Here is a 21,284-nt window from a genome sequence, read left to right on the forward strand (position 1 = left end):
TGATCTCCAATCTACTGACTTAATAGGTTACTAAGAGAAAGGACGACAATTTCTCAGTGCAGCACTTAACTCGGTTCATATAGATTTGCGGTGGAGTGCGGGAAACGTGTAAACTCGGGCCGATTGTAATTGCGTATTACCAAATATTTGTTTGTAATCCACCCTTTTGGTGGATGGAACAAAACCAAAAGACAGAGCCATCTTATATTTTGGCGGGAAATTCACCCGCACTCCAAGTGTTAAAAGTTAAACCTAGTGCTGGGTGTGCTATTTTTAGTGCCAGGCCTGAGGAGGGAAGAGGAGAATAGGATTCATTGCAAGGACAGTGGTGAGTGGCAGCTACCTGGGAAAATCCAGCCTGTGGGCCTGGGCACAGGGGGGAGGGGGTGTCAAAGTAGCTCCTGGCCAGACAGGCTGAGAACAGTGGTGGGTGTGGGGCAGCCGTGGTGCTGGTGGCTGGCTTCTGGCAACATGCAGGGATGGGTGCAGTACTGTGGTTGCATCTAAATAGAAACAGCCCGAGGGACGTGTGTGGGTTCTGGAGCAACTAGACTGCGGTTCCCCTCCCCCTTCAGCTGGTGTCCTGAAGAGGTCACAGCCAGAGAGACGCTCCAGGCTGGAATCCAGGAACCCTGGCCCGAATCCAAAACTCCAGCCATGGCCCAGAACCACATCTGATCCCAAGAGGCCACCATGTGCACCCAGACTCTGAGAACAGTAGCCCTGAGCATGGGGACCTAACCAGCCAGCTAGTGGGGAAGCGGAAGCTGAGGCTCAGGGGTATCGGGCACACAGCTCCCCAAGGCCTAGCCAGGCTGCCACTCCATTGTGTCCGAAACCCCATGGTCGTCGACGTCATCCTCTGGTGTGTTGCAGGGACACCCTGTCAGGCTCTGCGGGCCTGGGTGTTTTCACTTCCCTCATGTGCCCAGGGAGCACACAAGGCTCTCCTTATGGGGCTTGGAGGACTGAGCAGGGCCTGTTGATCGTGTACCCAGCAGGTGCCTCCCCCGCCCTCCAGGATTCAGGCACGACAATGAACTCTGCTCCCATCTCCCAAGGTCACTCAGAGGGCATGAGGCAATGTGTGAGAAAATATTTTGTCAAGTGTCTATACAAGGCACTGTTGCAATTTTTGCTCCTCTGTTTCACCTGCTAAGGGGAACCCCCAAATCTTCATGTCCCCCACTCACTGGCTCTCATCACCACTGGTGTGCATTTCCCCCTGTGTCAGTGCCACCACTGACCTCATGGCTCGTAGACGTCACATTGTCTGACCCTCTGTCACTGAGCTGCTCATCCTCTTGATGCTACTCAAACCTCCTGCAGCCCTTCAGCCATGGGCCTCTCCCTCACCTGCCCCTGCCCCTCTACCTCCAGACGTTTCAGTTCCGTGAAGCACAAAGAATCAGTGTCTCTGGTCCTTGTGATTTGGACAAAAGCTAATTTCTTTAGAGAGTTCAGTACATTCCTCGCAGTCACAGGCTGCCCTCGGTGATCGCCAAGGTCCTTGGCCAGTGTTGTCAGCAGCCCCTCCCCAAGTCCCACTCTCCTTACTAAGGGTCCTCCTGTCCTGCTCACTGAGGACTGTGTTCAGCTGTGTGCAGTGCCGTGGAAAGAGGCCTCTAATGTGTTCACCTAACAAGTAGTCTGAGGTGGGCGTTCGGGGCTAGTTCCGCAGAGCAGCGGCCAGGCTCCTGCAGGCGTCATCCGCTTCCCCCAGCAGTGACGTCTTACGTAAGCATCCTGCCCCGTCCAGACTAAGATGGGCCCTGGACACGCCATTCACTCAGCTCCGCGGGATTGTCTGGAACTCCCCGTTTTTCCACCACTGTCCTTTCTGTGTCAGCACCCAGTCCACCATCCTACGTGGCAGTGGTGGTTCTGTCTCCATAGTCCTGTCTGTGAGGCTTTCTCAGGCAGAAAGCTAGCGTTCCACACGACTTCTCCTAAGTTTCCCCATCCACCGTAATAGTTTGGAAGTTATATGTGCCTATGTATGGTATCTTGTTACCTTTGAAAATTTTCCTTGTGTATTTGACTTCCATTGCCAGTCCATGACGTCATTGTTCTTTGTGGCTGCATAGAACTGTATGTTTCCATGTCATGATTTGTTTCATAAGTCCTTGCTAATGGACTTCGAGGTGGTTCCCCACCTCCTACTAGTCAAATAGTACTGTAATGAGTAACCTTGTACTAAAACATTGTGTTGTTTTGCTCAAGTGGAGGTAGAGCTTATGTTACAAGCTGCAAGTGGTGTCTCTGGGTCAAAGGGAAGGTGTGCTTGTAATTCGGATAGATGTAGCCAAATCAGCCTCTGTAGAGGTTGTGCCAGTTTACCTTTCCACCAGGGATGTGTGAGATTATATTTCCCACGTGCCTAGCAACAATGTTAGCATTTGTTTTAATCTGATCTTAAAAAGTGTATTTCAGTGTTGTTTTAATTTGCATTTCTCTTTTTATTAATGATGATGAGCATCTTTTCACATATTTAAGAGCCAAAGGTATACCTTTCCTGTATGCATTTTTAAAATATGTTTTGATTGACTTTTTTTTTTTAAGAGAGGACAGGAGAGGGAAAGAATGAGATAGAAACATCAGTGAGATAAAAACATCGATCAGCTGCCTTCTGCATGTCCCCTACTGGAGATTGAGCTCAAAACCCAGACATGTGCCCTGACCAGGAATCGAACCAGCCACCTCTTGGTGCATGGGACAATGCTCAGCCAACTGAGCCACACCGGCTGGGCTCTGTACACATTTTTTATATCCTTGGCCCATTTTATTATTGGATTGCTGGTCTTTTGCTTATTAATTTGCAGGAACTATTTAGGGAAATTTGCCCTTTATCTAATGAGAGCTGCAAATCTTTTTCTCAGTTTATTATCTGTTTCTTTCTTATGCTTTTTTTTTTTTTACCATGTAGAAAGTTTATATTTTTGGTAATCAAATTTACTAATCTTTACCCATACTCTTTTAACCCATAAAGTCTTATGGATTTTGTGTCATTCTTAGCTCTTCCACCCATCTCCAGACTATTGGTATTGTGTCTGTTTTGTTTTCACTTTAAAATCCTTGATTTGTTTGGGCCTTGTCTTGGTATAAGGTGTAAGGTAGGGATCACTACATACCATTTATTGAAGGATCCACCTTTCCCCTTTGATTTGAAGTGGTGTCTTTATAACATATTAAAGCTCCATATGTGTTTGCATCTATTTATAGACTTTTGTATTCTCTTTATTGATTGTTCAGGTGCCAGTACCGCCGTGTTTCAGTTATTGTAGCTTTCCTTTAATTCTTTTTATTCTTTTCCAGCTCATTCCCTACCATGTTTGCCAGAGTGCCTCTCCTCCCCTCAGCCCTTTGCTTTCTTCAAGTCCCATCTTCTACTCTGTGAGGCCATTCCACGTGAACTTTACCCCCCACCCCTATACACACACACGTACACACACTGCTATGATGCTTCTTCATATTTTCCTCATCCTGGGCCCTTGAATCATTCCCCTCCCATCAGTCATCCTGCCCTGGCTTCCCCCTTGGATCTTCCTGTCTTTCACCCCAGACCTCTCCTCTGCCCACAGCTTATTTGAGTTTCCTTTATTCTGAAAAGCCTCTCCCCAGCTTTGCTACTATCTCAGTCTAGTGTGTATACATTTCTTTCCCTGACACAGTCACCAAAAATTACCCTCCCCCCACTGTCCCAGCTTCCTCGCTAGCACTGATTCTTCAGAGCCCGGTGTCCATCCCAACCACTTGGCTGACACTTGCTTCACGAGGTCGTTGATGACCTCACAGTCACTGCATCCAGTGGTATCAGTTATCGCCCTACAGCCCTGCAGCATTGGAGCTGGTTGACCCCTTCCCTTGGCTCTGAGACGCAGGCTGTCCCGAGTCCGGCTGTCCCGAGTCCGTCCTGCCTCTGGCCACAGCCCTGTTGTCTGCTCTGCCTCTTCCTGTCCTTCCCTGATATGTCACTGTCTCCCTTGGTGAGCTGAATCCGTCCTGTGGCTGTCACATCAACAAGGATGCCCCCAGCTATAGGTTTCCAACTCCCCAGCTTAGACGCTGGGGCTGATTTCCAAACTGCCTCCGGAGACCAACTGAGGGGTTATTGTGTCAGTCCAAGCGGGAAGATGAAGGCCTGATGGGAAGGAATGGTTACAGTCACCAGGGGAATAAAACAAAAATTCCGATGTCCAAGCTGCTCCCAGACCCATCAAATGAGGATTTCTGGGAGGAGTGCAGACATCCAGATCACCACACTCCCCAGTGACTCCAGTGCAGCCAAGTTTGCAAGCCTGGAGCAGGGTGAGAGAGGGAGGGTCTCTGATGGCTTCTGCCTTCTGGCTTTGATAAGTGGGTAGATGGGCCTGTGGGTCACTAAAACGGGGTTACAGAGGAAGGGGGAGTGTGGGGGGAGATGGTGGGTTCTGTTGGGATAGGTTGAGTTTGAGCTGCCTGTGGGACCTCAAGATAAGGGGTTCCACAGATGCTTGAATCTCTCTAGAGCAGGTCTTTTCTGCTCCTGGCCCTTCCAGGCCTGTCCTTAGGTGGGATGAGGTCCGTCTCACTCCCAGGGTCAGGGCTCTGAAGCACACATGCCTGGCCACAACCCACCTTCCCAGCCACCCCGCCAGGTCCTCTCTCCAGCACCTCACTCCCCAGCCAACAGGACTCCTCGCCGGTCCCCACTGTGCTGCCTCCGAGTCTTTTCTCAAGCTGTATCCCCAAGCGGAGTTCCATACCATCTCCCCTGCTCAAAATCCACCCCTCTCGGACCTCTCCCTACTGTTCCCTGCAGGAAGGCCTCCCGCCCCCCTCAGGCGCTTACACCTCTAACTGTGGCATTTGTGACAATATCTCAGTTGCAGAGGGTTAGAACCATCTCCTCCTGGTGGTGTAAACATGGGGGTCACCATCTAGGAGCCCACCGTTTGGGAGATTCCAGGACAGAGTGTCTCCTTGCCTGGTGGCTCTGCAGATCTGCTGTCGCTGTGAGCGAGCCTGGCGGGAGCTCACGCCTTTTATCCACCCTAACACTTCCTTCAGGAAGGTGGCTTTGGAGAGCAGTGATCCTGGGACCTGGGTACTGGTGCGGCAGGATGGGGCTGGGAGGTGTGATGCGCAGCAGGATCTCCAGGGGACTGAGCATTTGAAAAGCCCTCAAGGCTTTCTCGTGTGTCTCCTGAAAACTCCGGGAACTCAAAGGGCAGGATGCTGCCCAGGAGGCAGGGAAAGGTAGCAGAGGGGGGTGTCACCCCGTCTGGGTGATGGGAACTGCTCTGAGCCCCACAGACCTGCTGCAAGAGCCAATGGGCAAAGGGAGGGAGGGGAAGTGACCTCGATGCAAGGAGTGGAGACCGTGGGAGAGCCCTGCAGGTGAGGTGCCCCTGCTCTGCTGGCCCCCGATGGCCCTGAGCCATGCCCCACTCCCACCGCCCTCTCATCCTCTTCCTGTCTTCCCCTTTGCCCAGGCTGACGGAACTGCCCTGGGGTCCATCTGCGTCCAGACCCAGATGATGCCAGAGCTATGACCGGGCCTGCAGGCGTGGCGCCGAGGGGAAATCAGCCATGGAGCAGCCACCGGAGGAAGCCCCTGAGGTCCGGGAAGAGGAGGAGAAAGAGGAAGTGGCAGAGACACAAGGAGCCGCAGAGCTCAATGGAGAACCAGAGCACCCGCTTCCCTCCAGCAGCTACACAGGTGAGGAGGGCGGGGACAGGAGCTGGCCCTCACACAGCCTGGGGGGTGGGGGGGGTGCAGAGGAGCGGCCGTAGGGCTGGAGCCGCAGGCCTGCCTCACTCCCTGCTGTGCTGCTCATCGGAGGCAGGACTGTGGGCAGGGGCACCACTTCGTTCTGTACAACAGACAGGATCCCAGGGGGTGGAGAGTGGGCTCTGTGCGAGTTACTGGAATTTGCGTGCGTCATGCATGTTGTCATGGTTGTTCCACCACGACTACTGCAACGGACCCATCTGATTAACAGCCACACACTAGAAAGATCCCTGTAGCTGTGATTGTCATGATCACTCAGAACACACAGCTCAGTTGTCTGGTGCTAATTGTACACGCCATCGAGCTGCACCGCAATGCGGCATCAGTGCTGAGCAGTTGGTGTGATTAACTGTAACGAATATTACTTTTGTGCAGCCAGTTTTTAGCTCCTCTTATTTCACTTGTTGGTTCCCTTTACCCACTGTCAGCAGCAGTGTAGACAGTTTTCTCTGGTACCTTGTACTGTCTGTCAGCATCTTCTTCATCCCATCATGGCGTTGTGTCCACCTTCAAGGGCACCCAGACCCACTTCTCTCAGCCCCTGGCTTTCCCTGCTCCCTGCCCAGCTGCCCGAGCGCCATCACAGCCCGCTGATCCTTGCTCCCTTCCCTCGGGAAGGAACTGGGGCCAGGATACACTGCCAGGAGGGGACACGCTGACCTTGCTGCTGGTTTCAGCTGATGGAGATCCTGCCACAGCTGCTGATTCAAGGCAGAGGAGCAGGCCTGTCTCCTAAGGACGGGCTCTGGATCCCTGTGCCTCCTGGGGAGAAGGAGGTGGGTGGTGTCAGAGATAAAAGTTAAAGTGGGGTGCCAAAACCGGTTTGGCTCAGTGGATAGAGCGTCGGCCTGCGGACTGAGGGGTCCCAGGTTCGATTCCGGTCAAGGGCATGTACCTGGGTTGCGGGCGCCTCCCCCGTGGGAGATGTGCAGGAGGCGGCTGATCGATGTTTCTCTCCCATCGATGTTTCTGGCTATCTATCTCTCTCCCTTCCTCTCTGTAAAAAATCAATAAAATATATTTTAAAAAAAAAAGTTAAAGTGGGGGGCCCCGGCTGGTGTGGCTCAGTAGCTTGGGTATTGTCCTGTTTACCAAAAGGTTTCCAGTTCCTTTTGCTGTCAGGGCACCTGCTCAGGTTGCTGGCTGGATCCTTAGCAGGAGGCAGTCGATCAATGATTCTCTCATCATTAATGTTTCTATCTCTCTCTCTCTCTCTTCCTCTCCCTGAAATCAATAAAAACATATTTCACTTTCACATTGATGTTCTTCTCCCCCCCCCCCCCTAAAAATCAGTAAGACGAGTTAAGGCTGCGGGCAGGCACTGTTGAGGTAGGACAGGCTCCTGCCTGGGCCTGCACTAAGAGAGCCCGAATCCTTGAGCCACGCTGCTTTCAACCTGCAAAGCAAGTCCTGGGTTTTTCAGAGCTTCCTCTTCAGGGCGAGGTGGGTGCGGTGACGGCATCTGGGGAGTTTTATCAGCGGGATTTAGGGCACAAGGGGGGATGTCTGGGGAAGAATTTGCCCAGCCACCCTGTGCTTGATGGATTCCGTTTATCAATAAATCAGTGAAGTGGAGGTAAAAAGACTTCCTTGCTCAGTAATTGAAACAGGAGGGGATTGTTAAAGCCATAATATACGTAAACTTCCCACAAAGTACAGGACAAGCCACGCAACAGAAAAGTAGAAATAGGCAGTTCTCGGTAGGACAAATACAAATGGCTAGAAAACACAAAACATTTTTCAGTCTCCCCGATCCAAGAAGGTGTCTTCAGGTGAGATTGGCAGAGAGGAACGTGTTGGCCAGAGCGTGAGGACACGGCCCGGGAGCCGCAGGAGTGGAGGGCAGCAGCCAGCACTTTGCATGTGTGTTTCCTGGGCCCTGCGTCCCCTCCTAGGAGTGTGTCCCCGTAAACACTCGCTCAGTTGCACGGAGATGGCCACACTTGTTTACTGCAGCTCTGTTCCTGAAAGCAAAAATTGGAGAGCGCCCATCTGTGGGGAACTGGTTATGTAAACTGTGGAATGCTCGAGTCATTGAAAAGGATAAGGTAGGTCTGAGTGTGCTGACAGGGGAGCACATTCCTGACAGATTGGACATCCCATTGTTTAAAAATCCTTACGTATGCCCTGGCTGGTGTGGCTCAGTTGGTCATCGTCCTGTGCACCAAAAGGTCAAGAGTTCAGTTCCCGGTCAGGGCACATACCTAGGTTTCGGGCTCAATCCCCAGTAGGGGTCATGCGGGAGGCAACTGATAGATGTTTCTCCCTCTCCCCCCCCCCCTTTCTCTCTTCCTCTCTCTCTAAAAAATATCAATAATAATAGTAATAAAAAGGAATCTCCACTCCATCAGCTGAAAACTTAAAAACAGCCCTCATGCATCACAGAAGGCACTGGGGGAGTAGACACAAAGTACGAGAGGGGCTCACTCACACGTGGGCTCATGGGTGGAGAGGATCTGCCAGAAGCTGCTCCGCACCCTGTGTGTTTTTCCCAGCAGGCCTGGAGTGCTCTCCTACTTTAAAAAGCAATTACATTGCTTTTATTTAAAAGGTTAAAAACAAAAAGGCCGCAGGTGAGGGCTCTGGAGGCAGCCTCACCTGTCCGTGTTGGGGATCTCACACCAGGGCAGGAGTCCCAGGTCTGCACTGGGAGCTGCGGCCCTCACCGTGCCCCAGTCTCCTCCCCTTTAAAGGCTTCGTCTTACCCACCTCAAGGGCCAGCCAGGTGAGGAGTAAATGGGGCTGGGACACGCCACAGCTCTCGGCACCTGCTGGTCTCCTGCCCCACCCCATGAGTCTGTGATTTACCCTCCAGAAGTCCCCTCAGGGTCCCCTGAGGATGGGTGCAGCTTGAGCCTAAAACAGCAGGAAGGCTGCACAGTTGCTTCCTCCTGACCCTAGAGCTTCTGCACTGATTGCATCTCTGGACCTGCCAGCACCTCCTCCTGCCCCGCAGGGAGGCAGGGAGGACAGGCCTCATCGTTAGCGCTCAGGACACTCGCATGCCCAGGGTCTCCCGACTGGGTGGAGGCAGGGGGAGCTGGAGCTGGTGCTCACACCCCACTCCTGTCTTCACCCCCCCCCCTTTCAGTGATGAACATCCCAGTCACCCCGAGAAAAAGGTCAGGGCCTTAGTGTGGGGCTGAGGAAGATAAAGTGTCCTTCCTCTTGGCCTTGGCACCTCCTCCCAGCAAGTGCTTAGTGGGTGTCCAGGCAGCCATTCAGCGGATGAGGCTGGGTGGCTGCCTGGAGGAGCCCGCTGTCCAGGCAAACAGGACAGCAGGAGGAAGGAGGCTGCTGGGTAACCCTGCAGAACTGGCCCTGACTCCAGAAGCTGTGCTCTGTGCGGTTCTGCCAGCAAAGTAAACAGTCAGGGCCAGCCCCTCCGGGCCTCCCAGCTCAGACAGCAGCATGCCTCTGGCAATGGAGACTAGACACGCAGGGTACTCAGCGCACTTAGTGAGGGAGTAAGGTCAATAGTGTCTATTTGCCCAACTTGTAATCAAAGATAGTGCCACTGATACTTCACTCTCTGGGGGAGGGGCTAGTGTTTATGCCAAGTCCAAACAGTGAGTGATGCACAGTGTCATTCCCAGCAGTGGTGTGTCTCGTTTATCATAATCACAATATTGATCAGGAGGAATGAGCACGTGTTTATGTGTATGGGAAGTTGAAGAGTGCAGTGGGTAAGCCCAAGGCCTGTATAAACCTCACCATCACTGTGTTAGGGTTCTCTAGAGAAACAAATCCAATAGCATATGTGTGTGTGTGTGTGTGTGTGTGTGTGTAGAGAGAGAGAGCGAGGGAGGGAGACTGGGAGTTTTAGTTTAAGGACTTGGCTCAAGCAGCTTTGAGGACTAGCGAGTCTAAACTATAGGAGAGGCCAGCAGGGTGGACACCCAGGGAAGGTGATGTTGGAGCCCAGATGCAGTCGGGAGACAGGATTCCTCCTTCCTTCGGGCCTGCTCCCATCAGAGTGGTGGTTTGAATGTTAACACTTGGAGTGGGGGAAACGAGTTAAGTCGGCTCGCGTGAATTGCGCGTACTCCGCGGGAGCCGTCTTTAACTCGGTTCATATAGATTTGCGGTGGAGTGCGGGAAACGTGTAAACTCGGGCCGATTGTAACTGCGTATTACCAGATATTTGTTTGTAATCCACCCTTTTGGTGGATGGAACAAAACCAAAAGACAGAGCCATCTTATATTTTGGCGGGAAATTCACCCCACACCGGAGTGTTAATTACCCCTAAAAACACCTCCGCAGCAACATCGGGACTCATGTTTGACCAAAAACTGGGTCCCATGGCCTGGCCAAGTAGGCACATCACATTAACCTCAGCCGCTGCAGCGTGTTAACCTTCTGAGCTCCGTTGTCTCGCCTATAAAATGGGGATAAGAAGACCTGCTGGAAGGGTTGTTTTGATGATGTAAAGTACCCAGTGGAGTGCCTAGCGCACAGCAGGCATGTGCTGAGAGAGTGTGATTGGTGCAGACACACAGCCGTTGCAGGGAAGTCAGGTTTAGGTTCCAGTTCCAGTCCCTCCACGTATTCAGGTGGCCTTGGGTAAATCCCTGAGCCTCACCGAGCTTCAGTGTCCTCACCTTTAAATGGTGGCAGTTACTGTCTTCTAGAGCGATATGAAATGATACAGGCATAGACACTAAAGTGCTTGGCATTTCGTGGGGGCTTGATAAACGCTCATTCTTTCCCTTGCCCCTCCTAGGGGTAGTAAAGGTAGGAGACATTCGGGGGTGGGAGCAGGCAGGGTGTGACTAGAGGGGAAGTTCAGAGGCAGGGCTTAGGGCCCACATGATGGCCATCGGGTAAGCAAGTGCATTTCCTGAGAGCAGGGGAGGGGCTAAGAGAGGATGCGCTGGGCGGGCTGGAGAGAGCGGCTGTGCAGGCAGCGGCCCTCAAACAGCAAGCCCAGGGCACTTGCCCCGGCTTCCTGAGGGGCACTGAGGCAGGGGTCCCCGGTGTGGGGAGAGCCTCTCAGAACTGGCCCCCACCGGAGGTCATGGAACCTTGAGAACTTGGTCCCTAGAATGGGGCATCCCACCACCATTACGTTCAGGTAGGATGTGATGGTGATTTGAGGATGAACCCTTAAGCCAGGTGGGCATCCAGGAAGAAACCTTTATCTTTGGGAAACCCATCCCAACACTATCACCACCTCAGTATCCCTGATACACCCCACAACAAAAGGCACCCCTGCGGGATGCGTGCCCTGCCTGCTGCCCACCCAGCGCCGCTCACCCTGCCTCTCTCTGCCTGCTGTACCAGTCATTTGTTTCCTTATTCTTCTCAGATAGGCAGGGGGTGCCTTGTCCTGTCGCCCTGAGACCGCCAGGCCTCCCTGACTGCCCTCAAGTTCAGCAGCCTCAGCTGTTCACCCCCTGGGGCAGGACCTCTCCCAGGGACCCCCAACCCCCGCCCTGGACCTGTTTCTCTCCAGTGCAGTTTGCAGCTCTTTCTGCATGGGTTTCACCTCGCAACCCAGAGCTCTGGCTGACTCCGTGACCAGTAGCGCTTGGGCATCTTGGCTTCTTCCAGGGTTTGGGGTAGTCCTGACACCCCTGATCCAGGGGCCAGCAGCAGGCCAGGCGACGAGAGAGGTGGCTGGGTCTTGTTCCAGAGGCTCGTAAACAGAGACACCACACACACACACACACACACACACACACACACACACACACCCTTGGGTTTCTGTGAAGCTGTAGGGGAAAGAGACACCAGAGGAGGAAGAGAGAGGCATGGTCCCCGCCTGTGTGGGGCACAGGCTCAGAAACGGCGGATTGCGGCTTTCTAGTGAGCATCACCCGCGCTTGAGCTGGGGTTTACACAGCACTTCTGAGTCCAGGAGCTTTCTCTGTATTAACTCCTGGATTCTCACCGTGACTCTGAGACAGATACTGTTGTCCTCCCCTTACAGGGGAAGAAACAGGCCCAGAGGTAGAGCTGGGTTTTGCACACAGGACACTGATTGAAGTTGGGCTGCAGGGTTCCTGGGCCGCATTCTTACGCCTGCTGCTGCCTGAGCTCCTGGAAGCAGCCTGGAGGTCATCCAGAGCAGCGGTCGCCAGCCTCTCGGACCTCCGACCACCAATGGTCGCAGACCAGCAGTTGGCGACCACTGCTCCAAAGGTTTCCCTAAACCAGCGGTAGCCAACCTTTCAGATCTCACGGACCACTGATCCAAAGCATGCACCTTTTTCTTAATCCTCACCCAAGGATGTTTTATTGATTCTTAGCGAGGAAGGGAGAGAGGGAGAAACAGGTTGCCCCAACCAGGGATCAAGCCCACAATCTAGGAGGTTCCCTTACTGGGAATTGAACCTGCAACCCCTCAGTGTACAGGACAACACTCCAACCCACTGAGCCACACTAGCCAGGGCCAAAGCACTCACTTTAGGGCCAGAGAGGGAACAGTCACCTTCCTGGCCCTCATGCCCGGGTGATGGCTCTCTCACAGCCCTGCACCACTCTGCCTGCCTGGGCTGGTGTGGCCGCTCACTGCACTGCTCCAGTTTTCTTACCCCTTTCTTACCTTTGCTAGTTGAGGGGCAGGGTCTGGGTCTTGCCCTGCACAAGCATGTGCTCGTCAATGTCTGTTGGATGAAAAGAGAGGTTGGCAGCCCCAGCTGGTTTGGCTCAGTGGATAGAGCGTCAGCCTGTGGACTGAAGGGTCCCAGATTCTATTTCAGTCAAGGGCACATGCTTGGGTGGTGGGCTCCATCCCTAGGGGGGTGGTGTGCAGGAGGCAGCTGATCAATGATTCTCTCTCTCTCTCCCCCTCTCCCTTCCTCTCTGAAATCAATAAAAAATATATTTTTTTGGTTAAAAAAAAACATGCCCTAACCGGTTTGGCTCAGTGGATAGAGCGTCGGCCTGCGGACTCAAGGGTCCCAGGTTTGATTCCGGTCAAGGGCATGTACCTTGGTTGCGGGCACATCCCCAGTGGAGGCAGCTGATCGATGTTTCTAACTCTCTATCCTTCTCCCTTTCTCTCTGTAAAAAATCAATAAAATATATTTGAAAGAAAATAAATAAAACTTGACAATCCCAATAATTTAAATTAAAAAAAAAACAGAGAGGGTGGCATTGCCATATGCAGCACCAGTAGCAACCAAATGACCAGACAGCTGCCAAGCCCCTAGGGTCACAAGGGAGAATGAGGAAGCACCAAGAGGTGGGAACACTGAGGCGACTGGTCCCTGTGGCTTGAGGTCTAAAGGGGACGTGACTCGGGAGAGCCTAGCAGGAGGCAGACGTGCAGCCACAGAAACAACACTGATGCTTACAAGTGCCACAAAGCCCACGTGCACACAGACCACAGACAGAGCAGGAAGTGCACAAGGTCTCTGCTCAGGGTTTCACACGGTGCCTCACTTCTCCCGACTGGGATGGGACTTCTCCTGCCCCTGCTCCAGTGCCTCCAGGAGAGGCCGTGTGCCCCTCCGGCCAGGACACCCTGGCAGCTTGAGGACCTGCCCATGGCCCTACTGTAGTGGCAGAGCCCAGCACTGAGTAACACAGGCTGTCCGCTGGACCAGCAGCCTTGCCCTCCCAGGCTGCAGTCTCCCTGCAGCTCCTTGCCCAGGAGATGGAGGTGCCCATTCTCCCCATCTGTGGGCTTGGGGGCTGTACCCTTTGGAATGACTGAAGGTTCGGAGCTGAGGCTCTGGGACAGGGCAGGCAGTTTTAGGGACCAGGAACTTGTGTCACCCCTGCCTCATCCGCCAGGGAGGGCAGAGGCGTGGTCCTCTGCTGTGGTCTGGTTGTGCTCCCCTTCTGTGTCCAGGATGGGGGCCGGGCGGCAGCTTTCCTCCTGTCACCCCTGGACTGGGGTGAGGGGGGTGGAAAGGGGGCAAGGAGAAAGGGGGAGAAGTCACTCCACAGTGGGGAAAATTAGATCTTTTGCGGAGTGGAAAACGTTACGTCTGGGCTTGGGTCTCCCTTAGAGCTGTCTGCTCTAAGCCCCAATTCTCTGATGTGGGATTTGGACCCTGCCCCAAGCACTTGCTTGGTCATCAGGGAGACAGCAGAGCAGCAGATGGGCAGACTGGCGTGGCAGAGGCAGGACAGGGAGGGTCAGGAGGCTGGGGCTCAGTGCAGGGCCCCTGTCCAAGGGCAGGGCTCCCTCCTGAGTGCACAAAGGAGAGATTCAGAAGAGACTCCCAGCCGTTCTTACTAAGTCCTCCGACGGTGTGTATGCCCTCAAGTCGTTGCCATGCCAAGTGCTCTCCTTGCTAAATCAGCACCTGGTTCAAACATCTGTACATTTCATAGAAAAACACTGTGGAAATTCAGTGTGCTGCCCAGCCAGTGTGGCTGACACCTACGCTCTTCCTGTGTGAGCATGTTTCGTGGGAGTGAACTTGAGCTTGGGAGTGCCTTTACAAGCGTCTGTGCAGTCCATGCAGGAATCAGACTTCCCAGGTCTGCACTCTGCCATCTTCTCAAAACACACTCCACACCCCACGTGGGCCCCTTCCTAAGGACAATCTGAAGAGACTCTGCGGCCCTATCAGGTTTGGCTCAGTGGATAGAGTGTCCACCTGCGGACTGAAAAGTCCTGGGTTCGATTCCGGTCAAGGGCACATGCCCGGGTTGTGGGCTCAATCCCCAATAGGGGGTGTGCAGGAGGCAGCTGATCAATGATTCTCTCTCATCATCGATGTTTCTATCTCTTTTTCCCTCTCCCTTCCTCCCTGAAATCAATAAAAATATTTTTAAAAAATAAATATCAATATCTGCTTCCTCCCCTCCTCCCAAAACACAGCCATCCCTTCATACCCTTTCCTCTCCACGGGCTCGGGCTCGGCCAGCCCAGGAAGGCGCTGCCTCACCCCCCACAGGCAGAGCTGCCATTTCTGGGATACCTGCTGCGCCAGCTCTGGGGGGATGGATGCTTTGGAAACTTTGCCAGCCTCCCAGAGATGCTGTCAGCCCCACATTCCAGACAAAGAAACTGGTCTCAGAAAGGTTGGCCCGCATGGCACACAGCTCTTAAATGGCTGAGCCAGGGCTGTGTGAGTGAGAAACGGGCTCAGCCGGCAGAATGTGAAGCGCCGTGTCGTGTCGTGTGTCTGCAGACCTCTCCCGGAGCGCCTCCCCACCCTCGCTGCTGGACCAGCTGCAGACAGGCTGTGACGGGGCCCCGGGCAGCAGCCTCAACATGGAGTGCCGCGTGTGCGGGGACAAGGCGTCGGGCTTCCACTACGGCGTCCATGCGTGCGAGGGCTGCAAGGTAGGGGCAGTGGGGGTGCTGGCTGGCCGGCAGGGCGGTGGCCACATGGTGAGTTAACTTGCCAAAAAGGCTTTCCCTGCCAGGGGTGGGTCCCTGATAATACCCACGGCGGAATTCCTGCCTGGGCAGCCGCCAGGGCCTTGGGCTCATTCCAAGCTTCAGCTCTGGGCCTGCTGGAGAGGAGGGTTCCCTGTCAGGGCTGCCCTACCAGGCACCTCAGCCGCTGACCTGGGCTCCCTGGCCTCTTGCGCCCCCTGGGGACCGGGCTGGGAAAGACGGGCGGGACAGAAAGGGGCGGGTCTTAGGCTGGGCTGCTTCCTGAGGTGGGGTTCCTGCACCTCTAAGCCTGAAGAAGGCTCTTTGAGGGGAGAAAAAAGAAATGTTACATTTCTTTTGGGTTCTTCCTCCTCACCGCACACCATCACATTTTCACATTTTATTAAACCACTACCTAGGAAATACACAGAACCAGATACATTTATGAATAAATCAAGTTAGTCATGATACAGTTTTGTTACCAAATTAACAAAGAAGCATATTTAATATGCATAATATGGCATATTATTTTAATTATTTCAGGAGTTTTAGAGTTGTTTACCTTCTCCCACTTCCAACAAAATTCCCCCCCTATTTCCAGAGTTCAGGAGTTTCTACATCTTCATGCACACTGGGGCCCCAGTACACCCCATGAGCCAGGGTTCCCCAGCTTTCTCCCTTCCCTGTGGCCTTTCCTCCCTGTACACCATCCTCAGGGCTTCTTCCGGCGGACGATCCGCATGAAGCTGGAATACGAGAAGTGTGAGCGGAGCTGCAAGATTCAGAAGAAGAACCGCAACAAGTGCCAGTACTGCCGCTTCCAGAAGTGCCTGGCACTGGGCATGTCACACAACGGTGAGAGCCCGCCGCGAGCACGGCCACCGGCCCCACACAGTGTGAAGCCAGTCTCGGCGCATAAAGGGCGCCTCCGTATGCCTGGCACTCCGTGGGCCCTGCTGTGTCCGCTGCTGACCTGGCTAATCTGGACCTGAGTCTCCAAGCCAGCACAGCCTAGCCCAAGATCTGCCTTCCCCAGACCGCCAGTATCCCCGTGGGGGCCAGGGCGGGCTGTCCCCAGCTCTCTACCTGAGGCTCACCCTGTCTGGCCCAGACAGAGCAGGAACTGACCCCAGCTCCCAGAATCTCCAGCCTGGCACAGCATGGAAAGCCCCTGCGGAGGCCTGGGACCCCTCTGCCCTTCCTGGTTATTGAGGGCAGGCGGGAGCCAGCAAATGGCCACATGTGCCAGCTGCCAGGAGCAGGCAGGTGTTTCCTGAAGGCCAGCCCCTCTGGGAGACAGCCTGCCCTGCCCTGTGCTCCAGGCTCCTGGCAGCTGGCACATCTCGTCTTCAGACCCCATAGAGTAGAATTTTGCAGAGCCCACCTGCCCCTCTACCCTCTGGGTCACACCCCCAGAGGACAGGGAGAGCCTCCTGTTTAAATGTCTCACCCATGGATGATGCACTGACTGCCTTGCATCTTTGAGGGGGGCAGTATGAGTCTCCGTCTGCAGATTTTTTTAGGTGATGGGTTTGGGGGTCTGGTTTGATCCCTCCCCTCTGTATCTGCCTGGGCCCCATTACTTGGCTGAAGTGAGGGGACTCCCCAAGAGATCTCAGGGCTGACTGATTCTTCTCGCTTTTTCTCTGAGAGAAGCCAGATTTTTTTCCTGTTCCATTACTAATGACGACAATTGTGCTTACAAGGGGAATTATCTAATTGCTCTGACAGTCAGTGAGCTTTTCTGGCCCGTCTGGAGTCACGAGGCGAGTAAGCTGCAGAGCTGGCGCTCGGGCACAGGCCGCTGACCAGACTTTCCACCTGCCACCCTGTACCCCTCCTGGCTGCGCGGCAAGGCGCTCCATGAGTTAGGGCCTTTGTGTGTGGGCACTGAACAGGACAGACAGACCCCTGCCCCTGGAGCTTACATTCGGGAGGGTCCCCCAACATTCCAGCTGGCTGCCTCTAGAACTCCTCAGGCCTTTGACCCATGCAGGGATGAGGAGGTGAAGGGTGCTGGCCCTGCATGGGTCAATGATGACTCCTCGATGACTCCTGCCCCCCACCCCTGCTCCCCATGCAGCCATCCGCTTTGGCCGGATGCCAGAGGCCGAGAAGAGGAAGCTGGTGGCAGGGCTGACGGCGAGTGAGGGGAGTCAGCACAACCCACAGGTGGCTGACCTGAAGGCCTTCTCCAAGCACATCTACAACGCCTACCTGAAAAACTTCAACATGACCAAGAAGAAGGCCCGCGGCATCCTCACCGGCAAGACCAGCCACACCGCGGTGAGTGTCACTGCTCGCACGGCGGCGGCCCTGGCTCGGGGCCCTGCCGCCCTCCAGACTCCTGGGAGAACTGGACCTCCTCCCTCCCCTAACTTCATGGTACAGGCAGGGAGTATGGGGAGCACATGTGGGGTCCCCGAGGCCTGGCCTCTAATGGGGCCTGGTTTTCAGCCCTTTGTGATCCACGACATCGAGACGCTGTGGCAGGCAGAGAAGGGCCTGGTGTGGAAGCAGCTGGTGAACGGCCTGCCGCCCTACAAGGAGATCAGCGTGCACGTCTTCTACCGCTGCCAGTGCACCACGGTGGAGACCGTGCGCGAGCTCACCGAGTTCGCCAAGAGCATCCCCAGCTTCGGCAACCTCTTCCTCAACGACCAGGTGACCCTTCTCAAGTACGGAGTGCACGAAGCCATCTTCGCCATGCTGGCCTCCATCGTCAACAAGGACGGGCTGCTGGTGGCCAATGGCACGGGGTTTGTCACCCGGGAGTTCCTGCGCAGCCTCCGCAAGCCCTTCAGTGATATCATCGAGCCCAAGTTCGAGTTTGCTGTCAAGTTCAATGCCCTGGAACTCGACGACAGTGACCTGGCTCTCTTCATCGCAGCCATCATTCTGTGCGGAGGTAAGCGAGGTCGGACTCCATGGGGAAGTGTGCGTGTGATGATGGCAGGGGAACGTGTGAGGCACCGCTCGCTGTATGTGCAGGACCCGCTCCGTCTTAGGTAGATGGAGATGAGATAGAAAAAGAACAAAGGGGCGCATACCAACATGCTGATGGGGCTGTTTTTGCTGGTGGAGAATCTTCTGTATTTTACTGATACTTTTCAATTCCAACACAATAACTGTAATAATTACTATGCTAACACTGGCGTAGAGCTACTTCCTACCAGGCACTGTTCTAGTTCCCTTTCCCAGATTATAACTCATTTGGTCCTCACAGCCACCTGTGCACAGGTACTTCCGTTATCCCCAGTTTGCAGGTGAGGAAACGCGCCCAGAGAGGCTGAGCGACTTGCCCAGGCCTCACCGCTCGCCTGGTAGAGCTGGGATGTGAATCCAGGCCGAGTAGCCATGAGACTAAACTGAGCCAGGAAAGCAAAGGAGGGGGGACTGTCCCTGGCAGGACGGGGCTCGGGTCTGTCCCAGCCAGGAGGCCTGCTGTGCCCTGAGCCAGGCCCCCACGCTGGGTGGGTAGCGGCGCTCCTCCGCCACCTGAGACCCGTGCCTGCCTGCTCCCTCCCATACCTGGGCCCTGTGTCCCCACAGACCGGCCAGGCCTCATGAACGTGTCCCAGGTGGAGGCCATCCAGGACACCATCCTGCGTGCCCTCGAGTTCCACCTGCACGCCAACCACCCCGACGCCCAGTACCTCTTCCCCAAACTGCTGCAGAAGATGGCTGACCTGCGGCAGCTGGTCACCGAGCATGCCCAGATGATGCAGCGGATCAAGAAGACCGAGACAGAGACCTCACTGCACCCCCTGCTCCAGGAGATCTACAAGGACATGTACTGAGGTGCACAGCCAGGACCTCCCAGCAGGCCTCGGGGCCGAGAACCAGGGGCAGGGACAGCGCTGGACAGGGGCCACATGGGACTTCCCCGTTGGCCACAGGCGCACTCAGCATGGCGCCTGATCACACACGCCTGCGAACAGACCCACGCCTCGCTCCCCATGGTCCCTTCCTCCCTCTCTCCTTCTCCGTTCCTTGTTCTTCTCTTTGCTCTTTCTCTTCCTTTCTAAGGGTTCCCTCTTCCTTCCTCCCTGGCCCTCCCTCTCCCCCCATCCCCTGTCTGTCCCTCTGTCTTCCTGTGAGGCAGTTGGTATTATCTCACCAGCAGCATAGGACAGGACTTCTGCTTTTGCACCCCTGCCCCGGTGCAGAGGGAGTAGCCTGCCCTCTGCACCGGCCGTCTGCAGGGGCAGGGGCCTCACTGCTCCGTGCTCGCAGCAAGGCTGGAGCTGCCCAAAGAAACACTAAGCTCTGGGCCCGGCTTCCTGGGGAAGCCGAGCAGGACCTGGGCGACCGCAGCAGTGGCCTTGGTCGCTGGGTCCCTGCCCTGAAGGCCAGGATGCCTCCCTGAGACTGTCACACACCCCACCCTGAGGCTGGCACCCCTGACCCAGCCAACCCCACTTCAGCCACATACCCCAGCCCCACTCCACCAACATCCTTTTTGGTCTTTTCACCGGTCTTCCGGGCCAGTGTTGCTGATGGCCCCCTGCGCTGGCCGCTGCGGGACCTCCCCCCAGCCTGGAAGGAGGTGGGTTCCCTGTAGGTGGGGGCCCCACACCCCCATGAAGAGGAGTGAGCCTCCAGGGAGGTGCAAGTTGGCAGGGAAGCAGTGAGCAGGCCTCAGGGTTGCCCTCCATCAGCACCCACCCTCCCCCCAGCCTGCAGCAGCCTCGCCACCTATATTCTGTCGACATCACAGCCCTTGCCTCTCCCCAGGGCCGGGACTGGCCTCACCCCCGATGACGTCTGTCTCCACCCGGGAGGCACTGGCACTGGCTCGAGCTCACTGCAGCTCATGCCACACACTCCTGGAGCCGCCGCTCCGCTGCACACCACAAGCACTGATTCACTTTATCTGCAGGTTCCACACACCCCCTTCTCTAGGCGGATGCATGCCCAGAGGGGCCTGCAGGTGGACGGGCAGGGCTGGGCTCGGTTCCAGGGCTGGCCACATCCTTGCGTGCCCTCGAGGTCAGCAGGGGCGTCCTGCTGTGTCAGCCCAGCACCTGCTCACGGGGAAGGTGCCAGGGATAAACTGGCCCTGTTGACGGAGACAGCCATCTGTGCCCACAGCTCTGCTACCCTCCCTTCCCCTGTGTCAGCCCACTGGTCTCCTGGAACACCCTGCACAGCCCCTGGTGACTGGGACCTTGCCAGGCCACCCCGCTCCCCGGCCCCTGCCCACTCCCCTCCGCAGGGGCACTCAGCGCCCAGGCTGCTGCCAGGGAGGAGGCTGGCTAGGGTCTCGGAGAAACTGGTGCAGAGCCCAGGCTTCCTGGTCCTGTCTGCTCCTCCTTCAGGAGGGGCCTTCTGTCCAGCTGCAGCTCTGGGAGGAAATGCCCTGGAGAGAGGACACAGCCAGTGCCTGCCCTGCCAGTGCGGTGGCCTTCCATGCCCAGGACCACTCCCTACTGGCTTCCCTCTCCATCCTACCCTCGCTGACCGAGGTTTGGCCGAGGGGGCTCCCTTGGGCCAGCACTGTGAGGGAGAGGCGCTGTGCCCGACCTCCGCCTCCCCACCCCCGCCCGCCCCCACTCCCAGCTCTAGTGCTGAGAACACAGCTCTTCTCAGTGTCTGAACAATCTCCAAAATGGAAATGTATATTTTTGCTAGGAGCCCCAGTTTCCTGTGTTTTTAATATAAATAGTGTACACAGACTGATGGAACTTTAAATAAATGGGAATTAAGTATTTAAGAGTTGACTTGGGCTGACTCAGTTCTCTGTTTTTCCTGGGGGCTGATCTGCTCCCCCTCCTCCGTATCTGGTGCACAGAGAGGAAGGAAACAGTTGGCCAATGAGACTTCGGGGTGCTGGCAGGTCCTGGCTTGTGGAGCTGCCTCTCACCCCGTCTGCTCGCCACTCGTCAGTCGGCTAGGGTTGTGGGGGACTGAGAAGGTGCCATCCCTCCCTGCAGGGACTTTGGGGTGCATGTGGAGGGGATGACACATCTGGAACTCAGCTGCTCCTGCCAGAAGTGCCGTCGGTTTGGCGGGGAGGGACAGTCTCCCTTCTTCCTGTCTTCCAGCCTGTTGACCAGGCCCTGGTCAGCCAAGGGGAGGATGGGGGAGGGAAAAGCAGCTGTAACGGAAGCTAAGGGTGTGGTTTGCAGGACCCTAGTCTCTGTAGCATAGAGGAGCAGGGGAAGAGCAAGGGCCAGCGGATAATGAGCATAAAGTACACTCCCGGCCAGAGGGGAGCGGTC

At 55.4% G+C, this 21,284-nt stretch overlaps 1 protein-coding gene across 5 annotated transcripts in view; it reads left to right on the forward strand.

Moving 5' to 3' along the window:
- The window catches only part of PPARD (peroxisome proliferator activated receptor delta), a 75,566-nt gene extending 54,778 nt beyond the window's left edge, over positions 1–20,788 (forward strand). For all 5 annotated transcript variants that reach the window (XM_006101242.3, XM_023764761.1, XM_006101243.3 and 2 more), the window contains 6 exons: positions 5,475–5,701; positions 14,870–15,024; positions 15,777–15,915; positions 17,144–17,346; positions 17,518–17,968; positions 18,613–20,788. In XM_006101242.3, the coding sequence (XP_006101304.1) occupies positions 5,572–5,701; positions 14,870–15,024; positions 15,777–15,915; positions 17,144–17,346; positions 17,518–17,968; positions 18,613–18,860 (1,326 nt within the window). In that variant the 5' untranslated portion in view covers positions 5,475–5,571 and the 3' untranslated portion in view covers positions 18,861–20,788. The remainder of the gene's footprint in view (positions 1–5,474; positions 5,702–14,869; positions 15,025–15,776; positions 15,916–17,143; positions 17,347–17,517; positions 17,969–18,612) is intronic.
- The last annotated feature ends 496 nt before the right edge of the window (positions 20,789–21,284 follow it).

The sequence above is a fragment of the Myotis lucifugus genome, unplaced genomic scaffold, assembly GCF_000147115.1.
Source record: "Myotis lucifugus unplaced genomic scaffold, Myoluc2.0 scaffold_347, whole genome shotgun sequence".
Taxonomy (NCBI): domain Eukaryota; kingdom Metazoa; phylum Chordata; class Mammalia; order Chiroptera; family Vespertilionidae; genus Myotis; species Myotis lucifugus.